We start from the raw sequence: 23,429 nt of genomic DNA, 5'->3' as shown, positions 1-23,429 counted from the left end.
CTAGGTCGACTTGTCTCTTTGTAGGCCGACTTGGTCTTAGAGGAGGACATTTGACTCTTTTGACTCTAAATAAATTTATGTAACATGATACACCATGCCCAATAAAGTCTTTACATCAATGACTTCTTTAACTCCTAGACTTTATAACAAATCCCTAGAAGCACTCAATGGGTGCTTGACCTATAAATAAAATGACCTTGAGCATGAAACCCATGCTAAAAAATAACAATAATAAATTTTCTTTTTCTCTTTACATCAAATACATAAAATCATTATTACATAAGACACTATGAGGACCGAACCTAGTTACATATTTCAACAGATCTAGCTTTCTTCTTGCGGATATGATCTTCCAACACTTAGAACTGACTTTCTTCTTGCAGATGTGACCTTCCAACACTCAAATATAACCTTCCGACACTCTAATCTGACTTTATTCTTGCAGATCTAACATTCTAGCATTGTGGCTAGATCATCCTAGTCTGCCTCCTTGCTACTGTAACTCTAAGTCAGGATCTGCGGCTAAATCCTTAGCCTTCGTCTCTCCTCAAGTGAAAGTCTGAAGCATCAAAACTGATAGCTTATTGGCTTTAATGCAAAAATACATGAGAGGTATTTGATAATAATAATTTATTATATATAAAAAATGTATAAGTGATGATTGTTACATTGAGGACTTGCATATATATATATACACCTAAGCAGGTATCCTTTCGTGACTTGGCATGTCTTTTAGACACGCCTTTTCACTTAAACTTAATGACTATTTAACCTAATCAATATTTGATTATTTAATATTTACATTTATTTGATTTATTTACTTGTTATGAATTATATTCATAACATAGCCCCTTCCTTCAGAAGCTTTGTCCTCAAAGCTTATTGTCGGCAGTTTCCTTCAGTTTGCATTTGTCATCTCGACATAAGTAACACGACGCCATTGGCACCTCTGCTTGTATCATTCGCTTGGTAACACTGTCTTGAATCCAGGGTTATCAATATTTTTTATTTTTTATTTTTTGCTTTTTTAATAACTCTAATTTTTTTATTTATTTTTTATTTTTTTATAACTGTAATCTCTTTTTTTTAAAATTAATTATATAGTTATGAACTGTATAATATAATTATATTATTTTATAATAATTATTATGTTATGGTTGAGCCAAAATCGGCTTTAGTCAAACCATACGACTCTTGGTAAAGTTGTGTTTCACCACGTGAAAACGGTGAGCACGCAGGGTTCGAAACCTCTTTTTTACTGCCAGTTGGGTGCCGACGGACTTCAAGAATGATTCTAAATGATTGAAGGCCCTGACCGCCTCACCGATGATCGACTGCGTTCCTGTACATGAATAGGGCTTGCATCTCTGCCATAATTTGGACTATCCCTCTGATGTCGGCTGCCATAAACAGGACTTGCAACCCTAGCATAATCAGGACTGTGCCTCTCTGAACGCCTTGCATAGATAGGACTTGGAGCCCTACCATGGTTAGGACTGCACCTCTCTAGACGCCTTGAATAAATAGGACTCAGACTGTGGGTGAGGCTATGAATGGTCTCATCGCGTGGACGCTTTGGCTGTGGGAAGTGAAAGTCGCACGACCACTGCGATAGTACAGAAGAAAACGCGGTGCTCATAGGGTGGCCTTGCAGGCCCTAGCAGCCCCGATGATCTGAAAATCACTCGTGAGTGACCTCAGTTAATTAATTAATGAATGAAGGTATTACAGACTCATGTGCTGGTGTGTGTCTATGTCATTTTAGGCAATGGATCGATCAGATTGCAAAATACACAGACACTGGAAAATGGAAAACAGTAAGAGAAACACAGTAAGCAAATGCAAGAACACAACAAATTAATAAGGAGTTCACCCTATTCTCCAGGGCTACATCTCCGGTCCAGCTTTTAGTGGTGGCCTTCTTTTATTGTGTCTTTAAAGCAGAGATTTACAATGAGGAGCTCAATTTGAGTCTCCTGAAACAGATAATGCTTGGTAGGGTGGTTCTTGGATTCCCCAAGCCACTAGAGTGCACAGACTCTTTTCCTTTCCAAGTCTTGACCTCTCTGGTCTTTAATGGGAGGAGCCCAATGTGGTACTCAATTCCCAACAGATCCTCTCAGGGATTGCTTGAATCTCTCAAGCTCTCTGTCTGCTCAATGCTGCGTTAGGTCAGCTCGGTTCTCTGTTTTCTGCTTCTTGCTTCACTGTTTTTTCTTCACTCTCGCTCTCTCTGTCTTCGTTCTTCTCTTTTCTTTATCTGTTCTGTTCTGTCTCCTTTCATGGCTTAAAGCCAATCTGTCCTTGACTGTTCGCTTCCTCTTCTGACCCTTCAGTTCGCCTGCTGCTGTTCACTTGGAGTTCCCTGCCTCTGCGTCATCGCCATCATCCACAGGGAAGTGGCCACTTGTCCTCTCACGAACTGTGCCAGCTCTTCCTCAACGGTTCGATATTTTCAGTTACACTGTGGAATGACTCATCCGCCGACTCAACGGTCAAATCGGACTTCAAACCTCTTTATGCTGTGGCTTAATTCCCCTGTCAAATCTAGTTTCTCCATCGGCGCAATCTCCGCCGTCAGATCTGGAGCCACCAGATCTTATGATGTTCGCTCATTTCGCGCGGTTGACTTGCTCGACTGTTAGCACGCGATGAGAGGTGGTTTTCTTTGTCATCCTGTTGACGCGTCGTGCGCTGAATGGAATCGCTCGTTTTCTGCGAATTCCGCTTACCGTCCCAATGTGCCTCCGATATACCGCCGGTTTTGGAGTGCGGGACCTGCCTTTCACCTTAGCGCTTTCCCTACGGTCTCTTGGCTTCCATGCGACTGAGCGCTTTGGGGCTTTTCCTTCTCGAGGGGTTTTGCCCAGCGATCGCGCATCAGAAATGGCCTTCGTTTCCCGATCCGGGCTTCCTAACTGCCAGTTTTGCCTCCTGTGCAGTCTCCATGGGCCTCGGTTAGCGCGCTTTGACCGAGGTCCTCGTCGTTCCTTGCTGGCTGCAAACTGCCACTGTCCAGAGGTCTTCCTAATCGCTCTTTGTTCATAAATTCGAAGTCTATCCTGATTTGATACAGTCATGGTATTTTGATAATTTTTCATGGATCCAATTTGGATCACGACCTTCCCACTAAAAAAGCTTTTGGACCACCAAAAGTTGGTTTTCAAGCATCGACTAAGTGAGGGTACAATTGTCTCACTTGTCCAATCTCTATCCACTTTGCACTGCTCGGCTTTGAACCCTTGAGCCCAACTCTGAGGTACTCAATATCTCGTCTATGCGTCATCCTCACCTTCCTGTCCAGAACTGTGTCTTCCTGCAATTCATTAAGATATTCAGGTAGCAGGTCATCAATAGAAGGCAATTGACTCTGCTCTTCGGGATCTTCAATTAGTGAAGATTCAAACAATCTCAAGGAATCTGCATGCACGACTGAGTAGATGTGCATGTAAGCTGGTAGATCAAGGCGAAAAGCATTCTCACCAATATTCTCAAGTATCTGGAAAGATCCATACCTGATAGGCTTTAGCTTTCTACCTTCACCTTGCATCCTGTCCTTGCTGATGTAAGGTCAGACTTGGTCACCAACTTGGAAACTTTGCTCCATCCGATGCTTATCATGCCTTGCCTTGTATTTGGCTTGGCTCTTTTCCAACTGTTCCTGTACTACCTGGTGGATCTCTTGGATTTGTTCAATGAACCCAGTTGCCCTGTCCACATCGTTGTGTCCCTCAACTGTGGTGTCTTTACCAAAGACAAAATCCAAAGGAGACCTTGGTGTGAAACCAAAACAGGTCTCAAAAGGAGATCTCTATGTAGAAGAATGTTTTGCTCTATTGTAAGGATGCTGCACATAACATAAATGTTCATCCCAAAGCTTAGGATGTTTGCTGCAATATCCTATGAGTAACTGGATCACTGTCCTGTTAACTACTTCTGTCTGGCTATCAGTTTGTGGATGAAAAGCTGTGCTTTTCTTCAGTTTGGTGTCCATCAGTTCCCACAGACTTGACCAAAACTTCCCCACAAATCGGGTGTCTCGATCAATCATCAGATACAATGGAAGTGGGTAATCCAAAATGAACCCATACATTTTCAAAGAATAGTTTTGCAGTTTGTTCAGCTGTAATCTGTTTATTACAAGGTATCAAAATACACATTTTGCTGAACCTATCCACAACAACATACAGATAATCATGACCTTTCCTAGATTTAGGCAGTGCTCCCACAAAATCCATGGAAACACTTTCCCATGGGTGAGAAGGAACTGATAATGGAGTGTACAAGCCTAGTTTTCTATTGCTAGGCTTGCTTTTTGCACACATAGTACACCCTCTTACATATCTTGAAACTGTCTCGTTCATTTTTGGCCAATAACAAAATCTTTGCAGCTGTGCAACTGTTTTACTTACCCCAAAGTGACCTGATATCAGAGAAGTATGTGCTTCTCTAATTATCTTTACTCTCTCAGTTTGTGGAATGCACAACTTCCCACAATGATATAAGAGTCGGTCCTTTACATGATAATCCAATTCTTTTACTTGTTTGCCTTGACTTAAAGTTGCATATACATCTTTAAAGTCTATATCTTGAGCATATTGTTCAATGTAGCTTTCATGCAATACAAAATTATGCTTAAGTATAATAGATGCATTTATAATGGGTCTAGATAACATGTCTGCAACTTTATTATGTATGCCCTTTTTATATCTGATGACTAAATGAAACTGTTGTAGAAAACCCATCCATCTATAGTGTCTTGATTGCTGCAACTTAGTTTGGGAGTGTAGATATTGAAGTGGTTGATGATCAGTATGTATTACTGTCTCTTTGCCCATTAAGTAATGTTTCCACTTTTTCACACTCTGTACTAATGCATACAATTCTTTATCATATGTAGGATAGTTAACTATTGCAGAATTAAATGTCTCAGAATGATAACATATGGGTTTATCGTGCTGTGTCAACACTGCTCCCATGGCATAGTCACTGGCATTTGTTTGGATCTCAAATGGTCTTTGAAGATCAGGCAGTGCTAGTACAGGTGCTGTACTAATCTTTTCTTTCAAGGTGTCGAAGGCTTTTTACTATTTGCCTCCCCACTGAAACACCTTGTTCAATCCTGTTAAAGCATGTAAGGGAGCTGCAATTGAGGAAAAGTTAGAAATGAACTTTCTCCAATATTGTGCTGCTCCTAAGAAGCTTCTAACTTCTGTAGTAGATTTGGGTTTAGGCCAATTTATAATCACTGCCACCTTAGACGGATCTATCTTCAATTCACGACCCCCTGCTATATGACCCAAATAATTCAGAGATGTTTTGGATTTTCACTTGTATAGGTAGATTCATCAGTTTAGAGGTTGTTTGAAACTGAATGAATCAGTTCCCTTGTTTCTAGAGGCATGCTGTTATGTTGCCTAGTTTCTAGTTCTCAGTTTAGAATCAGTTGGATCAGCTCCTAAACTTGTGAGCTCGACCCCTAGAGGCAAGGATGAGCTATGTTTGTCTATATTATGTTATTTTTCAGTCATTAGCATGGTTGGACTCTTGAGAAAGCATTGAGCTTCATTGTACACTCATATTTTCATTTTGGCTAAGGAATTGAGACCAGGATTTGCAGCACTCTTTGGGATTCATGTGGCAATTTGTCTTGGTACAATGCTTCTCTTTGTGATTGTGAATTTGTTTATGTGATTGCATTATCTATCTTATTTCTTCTGAACTAAACAAACAAGAGTGTAAGTAGAATTCATTGAAAGTGCAATGCTCTACTTGAAGTTTGCTTTAGTTGTTTGATGTTTTCAGTTGTTTGGGGAGGATTCATGATTGCTCTTGCCCTCTTCAACACCTCACTTGTCTTTTCCTTCCATCTCACTAAAATTTAAGTGCCAAAACGATTGCCTACCTTGCCCCATCAAGATCTCTGCAGAACTGAGCCTCAATCCCTGCACCCCAAAATGTGCCTTTCCCTTTGAGCCAACAAAACTCCATTTTATCAAATCAACTCTTTTGCACATATACCTAGCCTAAAATCAGAAGATATTTCAGTCATCTCAAGCCCCATAGATCATCATTTGCTGAGATTGACCTGGAGAGAGCCCTCTCCTGACCTGGTAGGGCTAGCTACTAGGCTGAGCATGGTTTGATGTTGGCCCTGGATCCTACCTTTTCAGCCTGAGGTAAATCTAGGAACTAACAAGAGAGAGAGAATCCAAAAACTTCAATTTTTCCTTCTCCAACAAATCTCCTCCTCTTGGAATTTCACACTTTTTCTGCCTCCTTCTCTTGGATATCGAACTTGTGAGAGAGTGTGTTCCAAATGAATCAAATTGCTTGTATATATACCCTTTTCCGGAGTTCGATTTACCCTCTTGTAGGCTGACTTGATCAGGGAAGGGCCGACTTGGTGTGGAGGTGACAAATGACTTATTTTACTGAATATTAATTCTTTTTACATGATTCAAAAGCCTGAGATGGGTCTCTTTAAATGGACAATGAATCTAGTGAATCAAGACAAAATCTAGAAGTCCTCAATGGGGACTTTGACCTAAAAACATGATGACCCAAGCATGAAACGCATGCTTTAATAAGTCATAACACTAATAATAAAATTTCTTTTTTCTTTCTTCTGATAAATACATTTCATGATGACTCAAATATAATTATGAAGACCGAACTTAGTTACATTCTTCAACACCAAGATGGTGAAATTGGCCCAAGTTTAAGGAGCACGAGTCTCGATAAGCCGAGCTCCAGGGAGGTTGAGAAATAATTGCAACATTGAGTGAATTAGGGCCAAGCTTTTCGGTTAGTGGTAGTTGATTCTCGCTGTTTGCAAGGTACCAAAGATTGTCGGAAGCTTGATTCATAGGCGCCAACCACATTGTTATCAGAAATTGTTGATCATGGGAAGGGTAGGGGATAAAGTCTAAGTGTCGAACCACATGCGCATGCACCAGTCAGTCCCCATTTAGGATCTCTACATTCATGGTTCGATTAAATGGATTGAAAATTTCTATAAGCCGTCTCGACAGTCTTTTGCAGAAATTTGTGGACTAGATTTTGATGGGGTTGTTACTACCTATTATTCAGTCCTGATCTATGGGTTTTGATGGTATGATAACGCTTGCGATTTCTCTGGCGTTAATGTCTTACTGTCACTGGGTCAACCAATTAGTTGGCCTTTTGCTCTGGTGGTCATTGGCTTCAGGAAGCTTCTTAACCAAAGCGTGTAGCTCTCACGAACTTACATTGTGCCGTCACTGCTTCGTTCTTCGTCCATTGCCAACAACTTCTTCGTTCTCTCGCACGTTATTGGGGTAACGTTGAATATGCAGGATACTGAAATCAAAGAGCAAGTCCCTATTGTTGTTACTCTAGTGTTGATCGAATGACAAGTTGGACGTTTGATTAGCAGCAATCAAGGAAGGCAAGTTACCAAGCCAAAAGTAAAACTTTCGAACCAACGTGTAGAGTCAAATGTTGAAGACCAAAGGGGTCGATTAGTTATAGCCACGTGAGCATACTCGATCACCGACCAAGTCGACACTTGAGAATTGCGGGTGCACATGAAATTGATTTGGTGACTATATTGGCTGAAGACCGAAAATTCCACACAGAGTTCGTGGTTACCTGTGAATATGGAAGACGATGATCTAAGCAGTGAATAAAATCACTGCGAAGGAGTCATTTAGATAGATAGGTGGTGCGATTACCTCATCGTTTGTAGAGGAGCCGCAACGTGAATGTAAATTGAAAGGTTAGATTTTATCACCTGTGGCATATCATGTGTGCTTCCATGGACATTCAAAGGTTGGATCAGAAGTCAATTGGACAATGACGCGATTATGTGATTGGCTTTGAACCCTGTCGAGTATGTGCGATGGAAAGTGAGTAGCAATGAAGTCTGCTCGTGCTACGAGTTCTCTGTGATTGAGGAGCAGTGCACATTTATGCCTAGCTTTAATTATTTGTGGTGGATCAAGTAGAGAAGAGAATCGATGCATCAATGACAAAGGTTGTGTGTTTTAAAACACAATGTGAAAATTAGTGGTTGCAGAATGACTAGTGACAAAAATGTGATTTGCAACGAATGCCAGTGTTGGAATATGTGTAACAATACAACTTGTCATGGTTGTGCAATTTGTCTGAGGACGATTGTTAAATATAAAAGTTGTTGTGCACGTATCTTCTTTTGGGCCAACTGTGCCTTAAGGAGGTTGGGGCTGTTGAGAAATCCATTAGGGTAGGAATAGGGCAACTTATTCTTGATTTCTCTTTCTTGACATTTACCTCTGATATTATATTTTTCTTTTGTTGATTATATTAGTGTTCTTATCATCAAATAAATGCCAAAAACATGAAGGTCACAACCATACAAGATGAACACAAGATGTAGGCACTTAGCCAGGGCAAAACCCCTCTTCTAGGGGAAAACCCATAAATTCTTCTTCTCTTCTTTAGAATCAAATCAAATGAGACAACCTGGACCTTTTGACCAAAAACATAGACTCCCTCCATCCACCAAGTCAACCCTAAACACAAATTCTTGAAGTCAAGTAGAATCTGCAACTTCTGAAATTCGTCCTCCATCCTTGGCCCCTGCAACTAGCTTCAAAATCCTCGCACGTGTGGCAAAAAACATAAAGACTTTGGTTCTCTTAGCTTGATAGACTTCTTTTCTTTCTTCGTCGAGGTTGCCTCTTCTTTTATAGACCTTCACATTCCTTTCTTAGCACATTTTGTTCTTCGAATTGCAGATCGAGCTCCCTTCTTTTGTTCTATCTTCCACAAGGTCGAATGCATCATCTTTATAGTCTTTTTGGAGGTTGAATCCTCTTCTTGAGGCCGACTTGATGTGCTTGAGGTTGACTTTGTGGAGAAGGCAGGTTGACTTGGTGGATGAGGGACTAATCACATAAAATAGTTTTCTTTCATGACGTAATGAGCCCAAGAAGGGTCTTGTTGTCGCACAAAGTGTCTAGGCACTGCGACAACGCTCAGAGTAAGGGCTGTCACTCTAATCCTTACTCACTTCGTTTAGAATCTCTCCTAGGCAAGCCAAGGGGGGTAGTCCCTAAGGTGAATGGACGAGGGTAGCCCATGGAACACGGGCTCTAGGAGATTTTAGTGATGGACAACTTGATGAATCTAAAGCGAGTCTCGGTCAATTGAGATAGATAGATTAAAATAAAACATGATCACAAGATAAAAATGACTACAGACTAGTGCCTTCAATTTGAATTAACCATTAGACTAAATAATAACAAGTTAGCTAGAGAAAACTTATAGATGTGGAAATAGTGACAATCATGAATGATCAATATAAACACCCAAAACTTTAACATGCAAGAGATTCCAGATTTAAAATGATTTTCATTAACTGCCTAGATTTAGATTCAATTAACTTTCTCCAACAGTGAATATGATTTAAAACGTTTATTGCACTTGACAATAGAGAAATATAAAAAATGCATTTAATCACCAAATAACACCAAGGAACTTTAAATTAGAATTTTAATTGTTCCTTAGGTAATTAGTTGAATGAAGAAATCAAAATCAAAGGGTTAATAAATTAAAATTTTAATGGGCCATAGGCCACATTAAAACTTTTAGTGTGAATGTGCAAATTCCTTTAATTTATTTCCTTAGTCACCAAAAATATTTAAAATATTTAAAATGTTTTAGAATTTTAGAATTTTTCAGATTTTTTTTAATGTTTTAGATTTTTTTAAAGTTTCTTAATATTTTTCAAAATAAAATCAAAACCATAAATCAAATCAGAAAATAACATGAAAATCGAATAGTAAACAAAAATCGAAATTTTAAAATGGGATAGGGCTAAACTAAAGCAAAAAATAAAAATAAAATCAAACTTTAAACTAACTTAATTCATAAATAAAATAAAAAGGAATTGCTAACCCTAACTATATATAAACAAAAATAAAAAAAATTGAATGAAAAATAAAAAAGTCAAATGAAATCAGGTAAAAAGAAACTCACCCTAAATCATAAAATACAAATGAAGAGAAAAAAAAGCGAGTGCTTTTGTTGTGTGCAGGTTGGTGCTGCTTGACGACGGAAATAACGAGAGAGGCTTGAAGGGAAAGGAGCTTTGAAGGAGCTTGCAAGTTTGACGGCGACAAAGGGAGAGAAGCTCAAATGGACTGAAAGAGGAGTTTGGCAGCCAACGAAAGGAGCTTGCAGCGAGTAGCGAGGGATGGAAGGAAAATGCGTGAAGGATTTCGAGGGTGAAGAGAAAGGCAGCGCGTAGGCGATGAAGGGTCCACACACAGGCTAAGAGAGCAGTGAAATAGAGGAGAACTCTTGTAGCAGAATAGAGAAAGATATGGAGCTCACAGAGATGGAGAAGGAGAATTCAGGCAATAAGGAGAAGAAAAAATGCGAGTTGGAAAAGATGCAGCAAACAAAGGATAAGAACTCAGATTTCGAAGAGGATGAAGGCAGAGAGGGTTAGAAAAGGAAAAACGCAAGTAGCAAAGAGGAAGGTTAAAAAAAAGTTCGAATTTTTCCAGAGAAGGGAAAAAACATAGCATAAAATGGCAGCCAAAAAAAACCTCAAGATAAACCCAGAAAACCTTGATTAAAATGTTATACTTCTACTTCAGATTTACTCGTGAAACCCCTGTGAAATTTATTTCCAAATTTAAAAACTTTAAAACACTTGGACTGCAAAATTCTTTTTGAATAAGATCCCTACAAAATTATCTTGATGAACCCCAGAGATCCAAATATTACCCTCCAGGGCCTAGATCTGAACTCTACACAGTTTTCTTCTTCAAATCTATAGCTGCACGACAACAAGAAAACATCCAAACAAGATATATAATGATAAAAACTAAAGCCCCAGAAACCCAAGCCAGAAAACCAAAATAATTTACAGATCTATGCACAAGAATGAAGGATCTATCAGATCTGAGGAGTGTGAGTCCAACTCTGCTTCCAAATTTGACAATGTAAGGCTCTGAACAGCCAGATTCATCAATTTTGCATGTAAAAAAATTAAATTTTTAAACTTTAAAGGAAGTGCTGAACTCAAAACCCTTCATGCATCACTAGTAAAAATCTTATGATAAGCTCAGGATCAAATTAAGCTGGGCTCTTCAGAAAACACGAATCGGGAGTTGGCTGGTTCAATTGAAAACTTCCCCGAACGCCCGATGATCTAAAAAATCAAGACTTTCCCGCAAAACCCAATTCAACCATCAAAATAGAGCGAGAAAATGATAATAAAATTAAGATAAATAGAAATACTTGCTATTACATTCAAAATTTAGATTATCACTTAAACCCCAGTGACTGATCAAGATACCTGTACTCAAATCACTCTTCAGAAGCTATCATCAATGGCTAAAAGGAAATTATGCATGAAAACAACACATCTTACAGTGTTTGCATAAAGAGTAACACCGACGAAAATTAACTTCAAAGTCTTTCTTTATTATTCAAAAAAAAGATTACACAAGAGCTTTTTGCTTAGCACACGATCAAAAGATCAGATGAATGGACTGACAAATGACTTCCTATTTAAAGATAAATCCTCCAACGGCTAGTTTGAGTGATCCTCGTCAAAGCAATATCGACCGTTGATGAGGATCAAAATTTCTTTTAATCTCATCCGTCGAAATTTTAAATTCTTGAAGAAATTCGAATTTTTCAATTAAATGCATTTTAATTAACTCAAGAATAAAATTTTTGAGTTAATTTCCTCAAAAATTTCACTTTGACTTAACCCCCATGGACCAAAGGCTTAAATTTAGCAAAATAATAATTTACCTTAGTCCTGGGACCTTTTAAATTTTGATTTTAAGGACCGACGAATTTTGCCTTTGGAGAATTTAAATTTACCTAGGACCTAGAATTAATTAAATTTCTGGCTTAGGATTTTAATTAATTTTTGACCAGAAAATTTAATTAATTAATCTATGAGGGGATAAGTTATTTTTCCAACTCTCAAAACACTTTACATCATAATTTTCATATTTTTTACATCATAAGGGGGAAAACCCATCTGTAACAGACCCTCACAAACTACTATTTCTGCGACACAAATATAATCCAACAGACCAAGCAATTTGTAATAAAATAACCTAACCAAATAGTTAGGATTATTTCCAAATCATTTTTACATAGACTCGATTTATAACACTAGGACTTGCATAAGATCCCAGTGGCAAAATACATTTCGGCTTTAGGGTAACACTGAAGGAAAACTCTGCCGACCATCCAAGAATGGATCAGTGAGACAAAAAACCTCCTGGAATGTAGATCGTCACCATAAAAGTAGGTTCACCTAGACAATTACATACATGATACAGATATGCTGAGATTATTTATATCATATACATGCAGAATGGGTTTACATTGTAACATGATAATCAAGCTGATGATGATAGTTGAACGACACAGACACATCGATGAGGCGCTATCCCTTTTGCGAAAAAGGGGGTGTATCGCTATGGGTCGTTGCCACGTAGTGGTCAACAGGTCTAATACATAATAACAAGTACAATGACTTATGACTCAACCCTATAAGCTTTCAATGGAGGCTTGACCTAGAACCAAAAATACATAAAGCATGAAACCCATGATTATAAATAAATTTTTCTTTTACAATAAATTTTTCTTTTCTTTCTTTTGACAAATACATTATATCATGACTCAAATACAATTATGAAGACCGATACTAGTTACATTCTTCAACACTCCCTCTTAAGTAGGGAGGTATTCATAATTGTTCAACCAGTATGAGGTTAACCTCAATTTGAAATGTTCCAAGAAGAATACAAAAGATAATACAACAGCATACGCAATGCTTGGGATACCCTCACTACCAAGGTATCCTCCCAATAGATGCTAAGGTGTCATCTAGGCATTTGCCACTATAGGTACCATCAAGCTACAACCTTGGTATTCATCAAATAGGATACCATCTAAACCTCCATGCCCTGACACCAACCCTTACAGGGATCCAGGTATCAACACTAAACTGGAGCTCCAACCAATACCCTCCCTCTGGGATCTAGATATCAAGTGAGATCTCAATACTAACCAGGCCACAATGTCCTCCCAAGTACCAACGTATAGGCAGTTTTATGGTACTTTGTCTCTCCCACTCAACCAAATTTTTTAGGAAGAGATCAACACATCCACCAATGTGAGCATGCTCCTAAAACTAGCTTCTTGTGGGGAAGAGATTTCGTCAACACATAAACTACTTGTTCATCTGTTGGCACGTATTGTAGCTTCACGACCCCATTCAATATCCGAACTTCCAATGTACTTTTTCTTGTATGCTACATAATCTTCGTGGTGTTTCAACTATTTTGATGCTGCTTAGGTCATCTCAATATCCAAACACATTTCGACGGAAGCTACCTTCTTACATTTCTCTGGCAATGCCAAACTCAACCTCAAAACTTTCGAAAAGATCCAATTCTTGTTCACATCTTCATCAATCACAACTTTATTAATGATGAATACAACGCACAAATAACCATTTGTAGTGTTTCATTTATTCTCCTATCTGAAAGATCCTTGTGGCCTTCTCATGTTCTCAACTATGGAGGAGTTTTACCAAGCTCCCTCTCAACTAGGGAGATGTACACTTTCTTTATCCAAACTTCTTCTCTACTAGGGGACAAATTCATCATTTTCAACCACACAACCTCTTTCTTTCACATCATCACATCATCGGAGAACTTCAACCTTCTGAAACATCATTTCTTTTATCCTCGGCAACAAGGTCATCAACAATGTATACTTCAATGTTACCAAGATTCTTACAGCGCCCTTTTTTCATCATGCTCAACATCATTATCAAGTCATCATTAAGTATGAGGTAGTTATCTTCAACATCTTGAAGACTATGTACCTGCAAATCTTTAATAACAAGTTCAACCAAGTACAAATATAGAGCATGATGTCAACTTTATTAATATAGGGTTAGCATGTTATCATAATGGGAGCATAATAAATCAAACTTTAGATATCAAAACCTAAACCTAGTTAGGTTTACAATCAACAAGGGTTACACCTTTCATGCCTTAGACTTTCACAACAATCTATGCTAAGGTTATGTCACAAACGCTAGATTCATTTACCAAATTTAAATTTTAGATATTAGCAACTAAATTCAATCATAGCGAAACATTTTACATCTAGGGTTTCATTATCATGCCCTAGAACCTCATATTAATATCTATTGGGGTTTTTGTTGTAAACCCTAGATACAAACTTCAAAACTTCAATATTAGATATTCAAAAATTTTGACCAAACTAGGATTTCAATCATACAAAAGCATATACACCTAGGGTTTCAATCCTAGGAACTTACATTGACTATTGCAAGGTTTTTGTCATAAACCTCAATTCATCAAACTCAAAAAATCTAGGGTTTCATCATACAGCCTAGACATCAACAACAAACCCTAAAGGGCTAGGGTTTCATACATCAAGAGATTAGGATTTCATTATATGTCTTAGACTTCATTAATAAACCCTAAGTAGAGTAGGGCTTCATCATTAATGTCAACATACCCTAAGCATTAAAAGGCTAGGATTTTACAGTAAACCCTAAAGTTCAAGTTTTACCAAAGTAAACAAAAGATAGAATGTGTGATAAGGGTTGTTTTAATCTAGGGATCAATCACCCTAACAATATAGAATCTTAATAATTCTATAGCAAACCCTAGGCATGAAATAGTTAGTGATACAAAGGAAATTTCAAAATGGTCGTACCTTTTAATGAAGAAGACCTACTACAAATCTTGTACTTTTATACATACCTTGAGTTGCTTTTTTTACAAACTTTGTAGGATTTCCTTATTGAAAGGCTCCCTTTGAATCATGATAACAACAACTTTGCATAAGCATAAGGGCAGCTACACCAACTTCATGAACGAAAATATTTCATAGATCATTACATGAGACAAAAGACATGATAAACATGAAAAGAGTACGCACAAGGATATCAAAATTATTCCAATCATTAAGATGCAAGAACATTGAAGCTCCAAGACAAAATTGAAGCTCTTCCAAACATCGAAATGCATCAAATCTCCAATTCGTCCATCAAAAGGCTTAGTGAAATTTCCAGAAGAAACAAATGAATCAAATCCAAGTGATGATGAAATTCAAATGAACTCTCATCAATTTATATCCTTCCTAAAGAGCTCAATTCGCCTAATTAGGCCTAATTAAGCCCCAAATAATAAAATAATGTACGATAATGACATGACTTGGTGACAAGCCCACCAAGATAGCTCCATAATACAAAGATAAGCCACTCAAGAGAGCCAAATAGTAAATACAATGAGTCGCTGGACCCTTGAAGAGGCCTAGTGGAGTCCAAAGTGTGCCAAGGTGAAAGAATAGGCCCCGAACATAGTGATCAAGGGGTTGGCCCCTTGATATCCAAGCAAACTAAATGTGATATCCCCAAGTGGGTGTGGGGCCACAATGACATCCTCATGGGTCCCAAAAGGGATCGATAATGCATGCATACCATATGTAAGGACTAGAATGATGACATAAGCCTACCTTTGTCTCCTATGGTGAGACACATCCTCATTTGGGCTTTGGAACGTCTGCCAAGTGTGTGGTGCAAATGTGAAGTCAATTGGGCATGGTGGTCTAGGTACATTATCCTCATCCAAAAAGGTGGAACATGAGCAATCATTGAATTGTGTTGAGGGATCCATGAAGTGGAATTCTAATCTCTGCTATGGTGGAGGCCCATGGCTCTTAATGCTCACCCTACAATGCCAATATGACCCTCTAGAGTGCTTGGACCCTGTATAAGGAGATCAAACCCCAAATGTAGACCCACCTGCAATCCTATACAAGATCCAATGCGTCCCCTCACCTTCCAGTACAACAAATCATTAGAGTAATCGAGTAAAAGAGCTTACAAATCATGGAATCAAGTGGACTCTTCATAGTGGCATGCCCTTCCATAGTGGGCTTTAACATGTACAGGTGTCTCCAAGCTCAATAATGGGGTTAATCAAGGACCCTATTAAGTGGTTTTTACCTCTAAAGGGGGTGACATGTCCATGGTACATCCATCAAGCGGTAGGTGGCACGTGATATAATGGTGAAACATAATGGGGCATTAGGGAAAGGCTTCGAACCACATGGCATAGTACGAGGGTAGCTGAAATAAGGGAAGCCTACACTTGGGTGTATGAATGTAGGAGGGAGGAATTGTGGTACATGAGTTACCCCAACCTTTGTTTTTCCACCCTTCTTCATATGCCTTTTCTCTTTTATTGATTTTTCTTTTATAACTACTCGGGGCTCGAGGGGATGAGAGCATGATGCATAAGATATAACAATTAATTGTTGATTTGTGGTAGCATCGGATGTGCTCTAGCCATGAAAATTGGTGGAGAGTCTAAAGAACATGAGATATCCAAAACCCAAAAGTCGTTTGGAGAAATTCTACACGGATGAGGAGATAATAAAATAATTAATATTTTTAATTGGGTTTGAAGTATAAACTTAGGAAAATTAAAATATTAATGTGTATTAATATAATTTTGGGTTAGAAGGATCCAAGAGATGAGGATCAAGACAAATCTAATCTTAGCCGTTGATTAGAGACTTAATCTCGACCGTTGAAGACTCAACAGGAAAAGTATAAGAGGAGGCTTGAGGGTGAGTTGGAGATACACCAAAATTGATCAGTCAGTTCGATTTTTTGCAGTGGGGTTTGTTGAGAGAATCGAACCAGTGATTTGTTGCAGCGAGGGGCAGTTCGGCAGAAGGCCGAGAATACATAGCAGAGGTAGAGATAGTGCCAGAGAGACAGCGCAAAGCCTGGGAAGGCTGATGGAGAGGCAACTGTGTCTGATGCAGTGGCTGAGGAGGCCAACGTGGGTGACGTAAAGGCCCAAAGGGTTGACGCAGAGGCATCAGTAGCTGCGTAGAGGCTAGCAGAGCTGACGCAAGGCCAAGAGGAAGCACTGGAGATTTTTCGTGGGGCAGACTTGTGCTGAGAGGGTGACGCAGTCCCTAGTAGAGTGACACAGAGTAGTGGAGAAGCTTGGAGCAGCTTTCGCTATCCAGCTAAGGAGCTGTCGTAGTTGTTGTGGGATTGATCATCCGGTGACTGATCAGCGGAAATATCTGTCTTTGAGGAGAGGTACTTCTGCCGAGGGCATTCTCTGTTGGGTGAGCCATTTCTAACAACCTAGTTGTATTCAGAAAACTGCATAATAATAAAACCCTCATATCTGCAGCACCAGTTTTCCCGCATTGGGTTTTTTTGGGGACGATTGTCCAAAAATAACAGTGTCCCTTGTGTGATTGTCTTAGTTATTTCAGTTGCTGATCTGTATGTGTTAAGGCTGCATTTGTGTTTATTTTTGCTATTTATATTTATAAATAACCTGTTAATGAAAAGAGCAAGTAGGAGAAAATAAATCAGATAATGTAATAGTGATTTCCGACGTGTCAGACTTAGAAAGTTCAACATGGTATCAGAGCATTGCAGATCACAGGAGAACTGAAGGCACCAACAGTGATCTGAAGAATTTGCAGCAGTAGTAGTTGTGTCGAGAGATAGTGTTGTTCCAGAGTAGAGGCAACAAAGAAGATGTGACGCAGAGGACCTGCGTCATCATTTCAAGCCAGGACGAGGGTCAGCGCAGACGCAGAGAGGGGCAGATCAGACCTATGTAGTGCCCGGTCATCTTTCTCAGCCAGGTAGGACCGATGCTATGGCCAGGAGAAGATTTTGCCGTTGTCGGGATTGCGTAGAGCCTGAAAGGCTTAGTTTCTTTAGTTGCTGGGGGTTGGGGAGCTATGGCCAGATTGTGATTGAGAAGCTGGTGGGGTGCTGGTTCTGTCAGAACAAAACAATACCTAAGGAGACAGAACCAAGGTAGAGGGAGTCGCTACCTTGACGGATTTCTAGTTAAGAAATATAGATCCAAGTTGCAGTTGCAAGGAGGAATGGAGAGGAGCGGTTTGACAGCAAGCCAAAAGATTTCCGGGAGGGAAATCAGTACTTAGAAAGAGATTTCCAGGAGGGAATTCGAACTCAGAGGGAGTCTAGAAGAGGCGCTGAAATGGTAGTGAATGGACTAAGTGATCAGGATAGGATGGATGGGGCTTCCAACTTTGTCATTTGGAAGGCCAGGATCCTAGCAGTCCTGGATCAACATCGCATCAAGGACTTTTCCTTAAGAACCATGGCTATCTGGGTCGACCCAACTGAAAATGAGAAGTATGAGGATGCAATGGCGAGGGCAAAGTGCATGATCTTAGACAGGGTCAAAGATAATGTCATACCACATATTGCTGAAAAGAACACAACAAAGGAAATGTGGGATACTTTGAAGACCTTATATCAGGGCACTTCCGTGCAGTGGAAGATGTTATTGGAGAATCAACTGTGGTTGTATCAGATACAGAAGGGGGAGCAGATAGATCCATTCCTTCTCAGGTTGCAGGAGATTCACGACCAACTTACTTCTGTGGGGTCTACACTCGATCCAGAATTTATGGTTAGAACTGCCTTGAATGCTGTCTCCGAGGAGTGGGAGACATTTGTCCAAAGTATTTTGGCAGGGCTACTCTTCCAGGATGGGAGGAGATGTGGGCAGCTCTTCGCCAAGAAGAGATCAGGAGGATGACCAAGGCAGGGAGTAGTAGCAATGGAGGACGAATTAAAAAGAGGAGGAGGAGGATGGGGCTCTAGCATTTGTGGGACAACAAAGGAAGAGGAAGAAGAAAGACATCTCCAAGGTGAAGTGCTTCAACTATGGGGAGCTGGGACATTATGCACCCTAGTGTCCCAGGAAGAAAAACAAGGGAGAGGCTTTTGATTCAAAGGTAGCTCTAGCTAAGGTGGAGAAAGAGGTTGAGACTGATGACAATTGTGCCATGAGTGCTCATGCACCTCTAGAGAAGAGGTGGGGAGACATCGAGTTGTAGTCAGGAGGACTACATACTAGGGGCAGGATCCTTGAGGTGCCCAAACTCTTGGATCATATTCGGCTACGGGAGCCCTTAACGACAGTAGCAGGATGACAGGGGTTAGGTGGAGCAAAGTGTAGTGGAGCAGCAAGGCAGTGCTTGGGTGCATAAATCTGAGGCAGCGCAATGGAGGTTGCAGCTGTGCAAGAGGCACAAAGGTGTATGCAACAGCGCAGTGGCAGCAGAGGGAGCACAAGATAACAACAGAGGCAACTACAGTTTCACGAGGCTTCCAAACTGACTGGGATGTCAGTGTTTGGGAGAAATCAGTTACCTACTTCTCGGTATCTTAGTTGCAGTGCAACAGTTGGAAGAGGCAGTGCTAGGGGCAGCATGGGAAACATATTGAGAGGGAGTTGCAGTACAGATGTAGCAGTGGCAATGGAAGTGTCATGGGCAGCAGTACAAAAAGCAGCAGTGCAGATGATGTGAGACAGCAAACCAAGAATCAGCATAGATACCGGTGTAGAGGATCAGTGTGATGTTGTAGTGATGGAGCATTACTAGAGCACATTCCTTGCTAAGAGGGAGTGTTGATTTGTGGTAGCATTGGATGTGCTCTAGCCATGAAAATTGGGGGAGAGGCTAAAGCACATGAGTTCTCCAAAACCCAAAAATTGTTTGGAGAAATTCTACCTGGATGAGGAGATATTAAAATAATTAATATTTTTAATGGGGTCCTAAGTATAAACTTAGGAACATTAAAATATTAATGTGTATTAACATAATTTTGGGTTAGAAGGTTTCAAGAGATGAAGATCAAGCCAAATCTAATGTTAGCCGTTTATTAGGGACTTAATCTCGGCCGTTGAAGACTCAAAAGGAAACATATAAAAGGAGGCTTGAAGGTTAGTTGGAGATACACCAAAATTGATCAATCAATATGATTTGTTGGAGTGGGGTTTGCTGAGAAAATTGAACTGGTGATCTGTTGTAGCGAGGGGCAGTTCGGTAGAAGGACGAGAATACATAGCAGAGAGGCAGAGATAGTGCTAGAGAGACAGCATAGAGCTTGGGAAGGTTGATGTAGAGGCAGCTGGGATTGACGCAGTGGCTGAGGAGGCCAGCGTGGTTGACGCAGAGGGCCAGAGGGTTGACGCAGAGAGCCAAGAGGCTGATGCAGAGGCATCAGTAGCTGCGTAGAGGCTAGCAGAGCTGACACAGGGCCAAGAGGCAGCATTGGAAATTTTTCGAGGGGCAAATTGGAGTTGAGTGGATGACGCAATCCCTAGTAGAGTGACACAGAGCAGTGGAGAAGCTTGGAGCAGCTTTCGCTGTCCAACTAAGGAGCTTCCGTAGTTGCTGTGGGATCGATCATTCGATGACTAATCAGCTGGAATATCTGTCTCCGAGGAGAGGTACTTCTGCTGAGGGCATTCTCTATTGGGTGAGCCATTTCTGTCACCCTAGTTGTGTTCAAAAAATTGCATAATAATAAAACCCTCATATCTGTTGCACCGGTTTTCTCGCATTGGGTTTTTCCAGGGACGATTGTCCAAAAATAACGGTGTCCCTTGTGTGATTGTCTTAGTTATTTCAGTTGCTGATTTGTATATGTGTTAAGGCTGCATTTGTGTTTATTTTCGATATTTATATTTATAAATAACTTGTTATGAAAAGGACAAGTAGGAGAAAATAAACTAGATAATGCAGTAAGGATTTCTGACATGTCAGACTTAGAAATTTCAACATTAATACCCCCTTAAGGTGGGGCAAGTCGTCAACCACCTGGGGTTTGGACAATAATGGGTTCCTCAATGATGAAAGGAGTTAATATGAGGTACCCTAGGAACCAGGTGATTGTTAAATTTCAACATTAATACCCCCCTTAAGGTGGGGCAATTCATCAAGCACCTGGGGTTGGGACACTAATGGGTTCCTCAATGATGAAAGGGGTCAATATGAGGTACCCTAGGAACCAGGTGATTGTTAGTTTTTGGTAGCATCAGAAGTGGTCTAGCTTTGAAAATTGATGGAGAGGCTAAGTCACATGAGTTCTAAAGAACCCAGAAACCGTTTGGTGAAATTCCACCCGGATTGTATTTTATTAAAATAATTAATATTTTTAATTGGGTTCCTAAGTCTAAACTTAGGGAAATTAAAATATTAATGGGTATTAATCAAAATATGGGTGAGAATGATCTAGAAGGCAGATTAAGTCATGTTTTAATCTTAGCCGTTGATTAGAGACTTAATCTCGGCCGTTGAAAACTCAATAGGAAAAGTATAAAATGGAGGCTTGGGGTTCATTTGAAAATGCACAGAGAGATTGAGGAAATCGATTTTCTGAGGTGAAAACTTCTCAGGAGGAAAATCGATTGGGAGATCTTGCAGCAGAGGGGCAGTGAGAATTCGGGAGGACTTTCCAGAGAATACTGACAGAGAGACATAGAGAGTTTGTAGAGAGGCAGCGCAGAAGCTGGGGGAGTTGATGTAGAAAAGTTGTTTGTCACGCAGAATCTAGAACTACCGGAACAGTCGAAACTGCCGAAACAGCTGGGAGAGCTGACACAGAAGCAGCGCAGTGGCTGGGAGAGCTGGCACAAAAAAGATGCTTGTCACGTAGAATTCATAACTGCCGGAACAACCGAAATTTTCGGGAACTGTCAGGAGAGCTGATGCAGAGGGCAGAGAAGGTGACGCAGGGTTGATGTAGGGCCAACACATAAATAGTTGGGGTTAGCCAGTCTTGTGCCGGGTCAGCCAGAATTCTGTCGGGTGAAGTGACGTAAAACTCACTCAGATTTTCCGACAGTATTTTCTTTGTACAGGATTGCTAGATGAGCATTCTAGATTTGTATTCAAATATTTCTCCTGCATAATAATAAACCCTCAGAGTTGTTGCACTGGTTTTCCCGCATTGGGTTTTTCCGGGGACTATTGTGTCCAAAAATAAGTGTCCTATGTATCTTGTTCTTTGCTCTGTTTTCTGTTTCATGAGATCAAATATTTAATTAGTGTAGGCTGCAGAAGTAATTTGCTTCAGTATTTAGAAGAATAACTTGATGAATGTAAATTTAAAAATCAAGTAGGTGAAGTAGATTCAGATTTGCTACAGTAGGGGTTCCTTAGAGTCTAGGAATTTTCACATGGTATCAAAGCATTGATTTTGAAACAGGAAGAGAAGATCCAGTACTGAGCAGTGAGGCCGAAAGCTGCACTTGGCAGCAATTCGAATCCCCTTGAAGGGATTGCACAGTCCTTGCTGGGAAGCAAATCCGAGGAAATCTCTCTCTGAGTGAGACGACAGAGAGGTACGATTTCTAGTTCGTGAGTTTGCAGAGGCAGAGGGAGTGACGCAGAGCCTTAGCGCAGTGCTTGAAGGGCGCAGTTTCTGCCGAGGCAGAAATCCGCTAGAAAAGAACAAAGACACGTAGAAGGGGAATTTTCTCCTTAGAGAACTTTCCGCCAGAAAGTTCGAATTTCTCACTTGTTGAGCAGCTGAGCAGTGCTAAGCAGTGACTAGAGGAGTCAGTTCGATAGTTGGGTGAGATGGCATCGCATGGGCTCAGAGATCAGGACAGGTTGGAAGGAGCTTCCAACTATGTCATATGGAAGACTAGAATCTTAGCTGTTCTGGAGGAATATGATCTCGAGGCCTACGTCAAAAGTGTTGTAGTTGTTCCTGTTGACAACGATCAAAAGTAGAAGTACAAAGCCGAGCAGTGGAAGGCAAAGAGGCTCATTCTCGATGGAGTTCGAGATCATGTGGTCTCACACTTGTAGAGCAAGAATACGACCCGAGAGATGTGGGAAACCTTGTCTTCTCTGTATGAAGGCTCTTTCGAATAACGAAAGATGTATTTAGAGTAGAAGCTACAACGGACTTTGATGCAGAAAGGAGAAGGCATGAACCTCTATCTTCAACGTCTTCTGGACATTAGAGACTAGCTTGCTGTAGTGGGGTCCACTCCTCTGCCAACCGCGATGGAGAGGATAGCCTTGAATGATGTCTTGGATGAATGGCAAGTTTTCGTCCAAAGCATATTGGGTAGGGAAAAACTACCTTCATGGGAGGAGATGTGGGCAGCTCTTCAACAGGGGGAGTTAAGAAGGGACCTAGTGAAGGTAAACCTCAATGGCAACAGTAGGAGTGGCACAAAGACGAAGGAGGATGAGGAGAACACAGCTCTGGCATCGAAGGGACAACAAAAGCCTAAGCGGAATAAGGACATTTGAAGGTGAAATGTTTTAGTTGTGGCGAGTTGGGTGATATGCATCCTAGTGTCCTTTGAAGAAAAAGGTCAAGGATGAGAAACATGATCCTAAAGTTGCGTCAACAAATATTGACGAGGATGAGTTTGCCATGAGTGCCCACGCATCTCCAGGTGGGAGGTCGGGCAATATTGAGCTGTAGTCGGGAGGAATGACATGTGGGCAGGATCCTTGAGTAGTCTACCTCCTGGATCAATTCCTTGCTACGG

General features: G+C 40.4%; 2 protein-coding genes across 4 annotated transcripts in view; one reads left to right on the top strand and one right to left on the bottom strand.

Annotated features, from left to right (window-relative positions):
* LOC149231865 (putative protein phosphatase 2C 21) overlaps positions 1 to 23,429 on the top strand; it is a 342,884-nt gene that overhangs the window by 203,037 nt on the left and 116,418 nt on the right. The window lies entirely within an intron of this gene.
* Positions 13,724 to 23,429, bottom strand: part of LOC149231866 (uncharacterized) — a 59,992-nt gene continuing 50,286 nt past the window's right edge. Inside the window, exon 3 of the mRNA XM_089376891.1 lies at positions 13,724 to 13,894. Coding sequence (XP_089233017.1) covers positions 13,724 to 13,894 — 171 coding nt within the window. The remainder of the gene's footprint in view (positions 13,895 to 23,429) is intronic.

This window comes from Pinus tabuliformis, chromosome J, assembly GCF_031772625.1.
Source record: "Pinus tabuliformis cultivar Carrire ecotype Pingquan chromosome J, CPIR1, whole genome shotgun sequence".
NCBI lineage: Eukaryota > Viridiplantae > Streptophyta > Pinopsida > Pinales > Pinaceae > Pinus > Pinus tabuliformis.
The sequence above is the reverse complement of the archived record's forward strand: the minus strand, read 5'-3'. Positions and strand labels throughout refer to the sequence as shown.